This window comes from Etheostoma spectabile, chromosome 13, assembly GCF_008692095.1.
Source record: "Etheostoma spectabile isolate EspeVRDwgs_2016 chromosome 13, UIUC_Espe_1.0, whole genome shotgun sequence".
NCBI lineage: Eukaryota > Metazoa > Chordata > Actinopteri > Perciformes > Percidae > Etheostoma > Etheostoma spectabile.
Window position 1 is genome coordinate 28847585 of NC_045745.1, and position 9076 is coordinate 28856660.

At 41.4% G+C, this 9076-nt stretch overlaps 1 protein-coding gene across 4 annotated transcripts in view; it reads left to right on the plus strand.

The window, feature by feature from the left end:
- LOC116700370 (roundabout homolog 1) overlaps positions 1-7907 on the plus strand; it is an 85657-nt gene extending 77750 nt beyond the window's left edge. For all 4 annotated transcript variants that reach the window (XM_032533491.1, XM_032533492.1, XM_032533493.1 and 1 more), the window contains 13 exons: positions 1010-1207; positions 1955-1981; positions 2681-2720; positions 2923-3077; positions 3246-3611; positions 3703-3822; positions 3915-4050; positions 4790-4942; positions 5055-5512; positions 6982-7122; positions 7218-7439; positions 7527-7681; positions 7822-7907. In XM_032533491.1, the coding sequence (XP_032389382.1) occupies positions 1010-1207; positions 1955-1981; positions 2681-2720; positions 2923-3077; positions 3246-3611; positions 3703-3822; positions 3915-4050; positions 4790-4942; positions 5055-5512; positions 6982-7122; positions 7218-7439; positions 7527-7681; positions 7822-7836 (2186 nt within the window). In that variant the 3' untranslated portion in view covers positions 7837-7907. The remainder of the gene's footprint in view (positions 1-1009; positions 1208-1954; positions 1982-2680; positions 2721-2922; positions 3078-3245; positions 3612-3702; positions 3823-3914; positions 4051-4789; positions 4943-5054; positions 5513-6981; positions 7123-7217; positions 7440-7526; positions 7682-7821) is intronic.
- The last annotated feature ends 1169 nt before the right edge of the window (positions 7908-9076 follow it).

The following is a 9076-nucleotide window of genomic DNA, read 5'->3' on the forward strand; positions in this document are numbered from 1 at the left end:
TAGACGGTTTTCACAACGCGTCATCAGACCGGAAGTCGCCATATTGGAGATACAACGCATCACAACAAAGCACAGGCACTTAAGTAGATTCCAAACGTTGTCAAGGAAAATAGTTATTATTGTCGTGTTTTAGGTAACACCGAGAAAAAACATTTGGAATATTATCGACTTCCAAAAGTTATTCAAAACCAGGGAGAGGAATGCCAGAAGTTATCAGAGGAAAGGAGGTGCTTGTGGTTGGCAAAGTTCAAACTCACTCAGATAGTGTACAGTTTAGATAGCAAACTGGGGCTCTTTGAAGAAAAAGAACAACAATTGAGAGTCACTTGGCTAAACCTTGAGTATTGCAATTATGTCATAGACGTTATTGCATTACTTACTTACAGTCATTATTGACTTGGTACTGCGTCTCCCTCACTCATCCACATAGCTACCATCTGGTTATAAGCCTCCAAACCTTTGTAGGATCTAAAGTCTGCAGCTGTGTATGGGCTTGGCGAGAAAAGCAGGTATATCGGGATATGCAACTGAAGGAAGAATCACCGGGTTGTCATGGATCTAAGAAGAGAGAGCCAACTCGTAGGGATCTGCACCGCCAATAAACTGTAATTTCTCGAAATATTGCGCCTTTTCTTGTGGTCCAAGTCTTTCCCTATATGCTTTTGCATCTTGGAAGCTTTTCTGTTTAGACATGGCTACATCCACTTAAAGTAACCAAAGTGCACAATACTCCACTTTACTCTGTATGGCTGTGCATCCGGGTTACTGCCCAGAACGTCACGTCGGTGAAATTATTTTTTAGCCTTCTTTGTATAAAGCGCCATATTGTGTATCGCTGTTGTTACTTAGCTTCAGATACTTTTTCAACAATGCTCTTGTATCTTTGCTGCTTCATCAACACGTTTGCACACACTGTATTCTTCAGCTATGCATTTTGCAAATCATCACAGTCGTTTTTGTATTCACACATTATGCCTCTCTCTCTCTCTTTTACTCTTTTACTGGTTAGACTCTGCAGGCCAGATGATGGATATCAGTGAGGAAAGAGACACGTTGTCTCAGATCTCAGATGTGGTGAGGCAACCGGCATTTATTGCTGGCATTGGCGCCACCTGCTGGTTGGTCCTCATGATCTTCAGTGTGTGGCTCTACCGTCACCGCAAGAAGAGAAGTGGCCTCAGCAGCACATACACCGGCATCCGCAAGGGTGTGTGTTTCTCTGTTGTGTGTATGTTTTATTAAGGTAGATCGATGCATGATGTTGAATCAAGATCAAGATGGTAAACATGTAGGCTAAGCATGCGTCTGCGAAACATGCGTTTACTTTTGTTGGGATATTTGAAGGACGTTATGCTTGCAGAAAAGATCAAACCATGACACATTGCCACTATTAAATAACTGTCTTCATCTGAGGGATATTTAGAAATAATTTCAGAGGCTGATAAGCAGATCACATTAAAGGGTGAAAGATACTCTGGTCTAATCTTCCTTTGAGACTCAAGGAACAAATTTGCATCTACAACTATGCAGACAGTTAAAGGCTGGCCTTTAGCCGCTCATTTGTAGCATGTCATTTTCCCTGAACACAGCCCAGTTCTAAGAGGCACAGGCCTGTCAACCAGCCATTACCATGTCTGCTGCGATATCACTGTTATTTTCCCACTCACTCTCAGACCGCCTGTCACCACCATTAACCTTCACCTGGACACTTGTCAAGGCAGAGGCAGCAGCAAGGCAGATAGCATGTGTTTATTTAAATGTTTGTGCACATCGCTTTTTTTCCCATGAAGAAATGTCCATCACACAGCATATAGAATATGCATAGATGCATAGACAAACCTTATACTGGGAGTTAATAAGCACATAGCTACTATAATAGTAAAGTCTTAATTTTAAAACAGGATTTCACTTTGCTCATCTTACTCCCCTTCCCTGTCTTTGTCTGTCCCTACAGTCCCCTCATTCACCTTTACACCTACAGGTATGTACAGTATGATTGTCCTGCTTATGTTTGTGGTATTTTATGTTTTTAGCAAATTAATTATTAGAGTGTTTGTATTTCACTCAAACATCCCAAGATGAAATTGCCTCCCATCACTTGCAAGTCAGTTTTCATGGTCATTTACATATAGAAATGGAAAGGTATGAACGCACAACTTGAAAAGTTGCACAATTACAAAACTCTCACCATAGAACACAACAAGCAAAAACACAATGAAGTGATTAAATAGTTCTAAAGTAGCTACTGTTGCTACATTACATGATTGTAGTACTACAATGTAAAGATATATGTGTTGAATCAATTTGTGGAATTAGGTGAGCATATGTTTATAGTAGTGTGCCAAACTCACTAAGTTAGATTTATTTAATAAGGATGATATGTTATGTATTCTTCTAGAGTATCTTTATTTGTTTGATGTTTTACTGGGTGTGGAGGCGAACACATCTCAGAATCAGTCATGAGGAGGTCGGTAAAGGCACAGGCAATTATTTGTGTTGTGTTTCATGCACATCAATCAATAGAGTCAGACTTGCGTATTGAAGTGAGTGTAGTCTTTTCACTTTAGATTTTTAGCTTATAAACTCTATCCGCCTTTCATGGCTTCACTTTCTCTGCCTGTGGCACTTTCTCTTTTTGACATCTCATCAAGGTTTAATGTTTTTCTATTTCTCTTTCCAGTGGCGTATCAGAGAGGAGAATCTGTGTGCAGTGCTGCCAGGTGAGTGATATTTTTGTCCCTTCCCTTTGTGTTATATAAAGACTAACAAGAGATATGCACTTACATTTTGAGAACACTAGGGGGAGGTGTCATCCTGCTCCAAACGATGAACCTCATGCATCCACCCCATGCTCAGAATTCACCAGAAACATGAGAACAGTGGGTTTTTTGATTGACAGCCCTGTGGTACTCTTTGTTGCAGACCCGGCCTTCTCAGCATGGGTGAACCTTTAAACCAGCTGTGGCTGCCAGACAATTGGCCAAATGCATGTGCCAATCACAAGGACTGTAGCATCAACTGCTGCAATAATGGCAATGGCACCAGTGACAGCAACATGACAACATACAGCCGACCAGGTTAGTGCAAGACTGAGCCCATGTCAAAGTTCAGGTACTGTCAGAATGGCTGAGATGTATACTGTATTGTGTGTCTTAAAAAAATCAAACCGCTTCCAGCAATGCAGAAGCTTTGTGACTTGTGTTCTAGCTGTGTTCTAGTGCTGCTTTGTTTTCTGTTCTCCTCAGCTGACTGCATAGCTAACTATGGAAACCACACAGAAAACAAACAGGGGGGACAGCTTGGTTCTGAGACGGCCATTTACAGCGATGTGAACCTCTCCAACAAGCTCAATGAGATTAAAACGTTCAACAACTCCAACTTGTGCTACGCGAGTCCGGGAGGAGATTCAGCAGCCACATATGAACCCATCCCATATGCCACCACACAGCTCATTCAAGCCGGCATTAAAAATAAGGCAGGCACTGGTGTCGCTATGGCAGAGCCTCTGGACATGCCCTGCTGGAAACAGCCCCCCAACCTGCCTCCATTACCAAAGGAGATGGCAGCACAGATGCAATACAACATAATTGAGCAAAACATGCTAAATAAAGGTAAAGTAGGATTACATTTGATTTGCTTTACACCATTTATATATAAAATTAAAAAAAGCTGTTGGAAATAGTCTTGCTTCTTTGTCTTCAGATCATCTGCAAGGAAGTGAAGGAATGATCCATCCTAAAACCATCCCTTACAACCAGACCCGGGCCCACAGCTCAGGAGGCTCACACCACAGCTCAGACAGAGGCAGCAACAGCACCTCAGGTAAGGCCAATGGCTACTCGGTACAGTGCAGACTTTTAATGAGGCAAGCCATACGTCTGTGTTTACCTTGCTGTTTTCTTTTCATTTCTCAGGGAGTCAAAATCAAAAGAAAGGAACACGGGCCCCAAAGATCCCAAAACATAATGCAGTAAACTGGGGAGAAGCTCCGTCTCGTCCTCACGCTAATGCATGGGACTGTGATGAGTATAGCCTACCCATGGAAAGGAGGTACGGGGTAAAAGAGACACACAGATACATGTACTATTATACAGAACACAGTAATACACAGACATGCATAGCTCCTCAGTTGGTTGTGTTGAGGTGGGTGGGGTCTAAAAAAGAGATAGCTGCAGTAGATTAAAATATGCACCAGTCTGCACCAAATGTATTAATTTATTTGTTCTCAAGTGACTCTGCAGTGAATATAATTAGATACAAATTTGAATTAGAAAAAAAATGATTAGGTTGACGGTTTCATGTTAAATTATAGCGGCTCCTTAGCAAACTGTAGCCCTCCAGGATAAAACAAAAACAGGATAAACTTATCAGACGCACGCAAGCATAATTGGAAGTATGCTGTGAACACCTTCTGTTAAAACATGGCCTTATTGTCACAACCAACACTTTTAACCAAACTAATTACACAATTTAGATTTTTGTCACTATCAGACAGTTTGCTATGACAGCAGGTTTTATATAATTGAAATTACTTCGTAAAATGTTCAATGAACAGAAGGGAAACAAGAATGCATTCAAGAGACGAGCAGCATTTCAGCAATAAAACCAGATGGTGCATAACGCTTATTGTTCATCTTTGTACGTTTTGGCTATGATGGAAATTTGTGTTCTTATGGCAGACCTAGGGATTTGTACTGAGGTCTAATGGTCTGTGACTAATTTGCCACGACTGCCAACACCCCTCATTCCTTTAGCCATTACCTCATGTCAGTCGTCCTTTTCTTATCAGTTTTGATCCAGAGGAGAGAATGGAAGGCTGCCCTCCTCCACCACTTAGAGGGACTGCCTCCTCCCCTCCTGAAGTGTCTCATAGTCACCCACCTAACGCAACACCACAGGGAGACCTGAGCAATGGCCTGCACGATGAAACCGAGCACCTCAGGTAACCAGATGAAACCTCCCTGACACTGCTTTCAAACATTTCTCACTGATGCTACACATTTTCTTTTTGTGACAAGACTGCACAGATTTATTTTTTTTAATTCACTTTTCAGCCAACACAATAGCGGCCACCCTCGCCCTTTTTCCCCAACACACACCTACAGCTCCATACCCTTCTGCATGGACACCGATGTACAGGAGGAGGATGAGGAGGAAGAGGAGGAGGAGGCAGAAGAGGAGACAGACGCAGAGCTCGCTGACAGTAACTACAGCCAACACCACAAACGGCAGAAGCACAAACACCAGCTGCACCATCCCTCTCCACACAATCTGCTTCTTCATGGGCTGGAGCAGACCCCAGCCTCCAGCACTGGGGATCTGGACAGATCAGTCACGGGGTCCATGGTCAACAGCTGGGGCTCAGCATCTGAGGACAACATCTCATCTGGCCGGTCCAGTGTTGTCAGCACCTCGGAAGGATCCTTCTTTACAGACGGCGATTTCAACCAGGCAGTGGCCTCTTCGCGGGATATTGTAGGCCTGCGCATGTGCAGATACCCAGAGGAGTCAGGTGAGAAAGCTCCTGTGGAGGAAATGTTTTATTTTGTGTTCAAACGTAGTAACATTTATGTTTACAAAGGATTAATTGTAATTACTTTAGCAATTCCCTGACCTTCCACTAGCGCCATCATCAGGTAAAGCTTTCATTGCCACTGTGACCATGTTAGCACGTTGATGTTAGCATTTTGCTCAAATCACCACAATCCTCTGCAACTTGGTGTATTATGTGTATGTATGTATGTATGTATTAGGCGTATTTGACGGCGCTGGCAGTGTAGCGTGCCAAGATGCTTTCATTAACAAGATGGGTAATGAATGAAGTAGAAAAAAATAATTATCGAATGAAGTACTTCATTGGTATTGATGTCACTTTAAGGGTATGTGTTTTGGTATTGGTACTGGCCATAATCGTTTCAATGACACCCAGCCCTACTAAACGTAAATGTCCCTCAAATGTCAACAAACATGTCAGATAGCCCACCAGGATAAATTGAATGAAAACAAAACAATACTATGACAGTTATCCCACTCACACAAGCGTAATTGGAGGAATGCTGTAAACACCTTCTGTCAAAACATGAACAAATTTTCGCAGCCAACTCTTTTAACCAACTAATTACACAATTTAGATTCTTGTCACTCTCTGCCACTTTACTATAACAGTATGTTTTACACAATATAAATTACTTCATAAAATGTTCAATGAACAGAACGGAAACAAACAAGCATGAGAAGTTCAACTCATGTTGTAGTCTTGCATTGCCAAACCCTCCTCCACAGCGCTGCAGAGGAGGGTTTGGCTAGTCCTGTTAATGAAATGTTGTCAATATAGACTAGTGGCATGGTGAAGTCAAGCATGGTGTATTTGGTCGATTGATGTGACGCAGTTCAAAGTGCAGAGATACTTATATTCACATGATTGGCATTGAATGAAGTAGAAAAAAAGGTATTAAAGAAGTACTCTTTCAGTAATGCTATCACTTTAAGAGTACTGATACCAGTACTGACTGGTAAAAATGATTCCCAGCCCTATAATCGTGAAGGTCCCTTAAATGTTTATGACTAAATAGCAACAATCCATTATGGATAGTTAGTTTAGTTGGTTTGTATATTATTTATCAAGAGTTTAAAGCTCAGCTAATCTGCCTCATCAGGCCTGTTTGGGTGGGGTTTTATCAGATTTGATTGACAAGGACCTGGTAGCAAATCACTACCAGTCATACAGTCACCACATTTTGGGATTGTTGCTAAAATTCTGATTGGTGCTCAGAACATGACATTACCTTTTTATGCTAAGTCCAGCCCACTTCAAACCAGAAACAAGAGCACAGATAAGTCAGTACACAGTCAACTCTTCCAACTTTGACAGAAAATGGTGTGTTCACGTAGGACCACATTGCTCACAGTAATGATGTTAACAACTACCATTATGTGATCTAAGCATTCACTTTTTATGCTAAATCTGTGTGATGATTGCAGGGCGGAGGCACCAGCGGCCCAGCAGCCCCATGTCCACAGACAGCAACATGAGTCCTGCAATAACACATAAAAGACCCAGACGGCATAAACAGAACCAGTTTGGTCAACAGGGCTACCAACCCAAAGATATCTTCAACGACGGTAAAGACTGAACCAAGGGTAAGATTAGATAGTCACTCCTGTTTATCTCCTAAAAACTGTAACATTTGGATATGTGTGCTTTGCTCTGTCCCCAGACTCGTGCATGCCTTTGAATTTTCCAAGCCAGATGTCCCACAGCGACTATAAAGTGAGGGGGGCCACGCTGCCTCGGATGGGCTCTGGGGAGGCCCGGGGTCGACGGGGCAGCGCCGGGACTCACCGGGTCAGGGAGGCTTCACTTGAGCAGAGAGAGAGCAAGGACAAGCACAAGACTCCACTAGGAGGGAAAGGAAGCAGCAAAAGCCGACAGCACTCAGGCACTGGATGGATTATACAGCACACTTTTTAATAAGCGATTGAGTTACTACCCAACTTAAATGTTTTCTTTCTTGTCTCTCTTTCAGAATTTGGGGATGTCCTTCTGTACAGTCGTCCCTCTTTCCCATCAGGTCAAGCTCAGAGGGAGCCTGATGATACTAATTCATCCAGCTTTATGTCATGTGGAGACTTAAGGACCAAACAGGGAGGACAGCTGGCACCTACAGGACAGGTGGAAGAGGTAAATCAGAATCAGGAGCATTTTTAGCTATTTAGCGTCTATTTGCCCAAATACATGTTTTTTTATTATCTGTGACACAAGTTAACCAGCAATTCAAGTAAGTGCAAAGGAGTAAACATGACACTGTTTTGTTTTCACAGTTCCTGAAAAGCTAAGAAGCAATCCGAGCACAAAAGGAATCCCCTACAGTTGCTTCAGACAAAGGACTATGACCTTTACAATGTGGGAAAAAGACTCTACAAATACTGCACAATACGCTATTACATTTTTCATTAGGTGTTGGAAAAAAGAAAAAAAAGGTGCGCTCATCTTTAAGTCTGTGGACTTCAATTTTGATGCACTGTTTATTGTTTTTTTTGTTTTTTTGGGTGACCAGCTTCCAGGAGCCTGAACCGCTGGTTGCTCAGTAAAGTAAGATGAATGCACATTCGATGGCGGTTGTGAGTGTCTACACAAATATTGTCCATGACGACTGCTTGATGCGGTCTACACATGATCTTTGCTTGTCATTCGTCTTGTTATTTTACTGTAATTGATATTCAGTCATTACCAGCCATCTTGTAAATTCTTGAAACTGTTTACTGCCACAGAAGTGCTTCAAATCCAAATTTTATATAACAGTGTTAATGTTTTATAAGTGATGTACATCTTGTATTTGTATTATTTGTCTTACTTTGGTTATAAAAGCACAATCACTTAATTTTATTCCAAGTCTTTATTATCTGAATTTCTGTCTGGAGGAACTCTTTGGAGTCGTGTTAATCATTTCATCAGTTCAATTCAAGCTGAGAAAATGATTGTTGATTGTGATTGTGCATTCAGTTGCGTACATTTGAGCTGCTTTCATTCAGATTTGAACTATCTGTTGTGTGTACTGAGAGAATTGCATGCAGATTCACCTGTAGGAGCTTTTACTTAAACATCTTGACTGCTTTGTTCACCCATCGGGATGATGAAAAACTTGGTCATGGACTGGTTCCATTTATTGTTTTCTCCATTGAGGCCATTCCATTTAGTTCTGTGTTCCCTTGTCCTTGGCCATAACCTCTAGAGCAGGGCTGTACAATATGCTTCATTTTATTGAATTACTGATCATCAATCTATTAACCAACTAAATTCACTTGGTTTCAATAACTAAAAATAAACAAACAAAAAAAATCAGAAAGCCAGTACAAGAAAATGAATGTTATAAGGCACAGATGTATTAAGAAAATGTGTATTGCTTATTTATAGTTATAAAGTTTACATTTGCATTGTGCTCTAGATTTTGGTGATATTGTCCGGCCCTGTTCTATAAGTTATATTTGGAACAAATATGTCACTCTAACTACTCTGTTTGAATAAATATGGCAACAACAACCAACACTTTTAGCTCATTCTTTTAACCTAATTCTA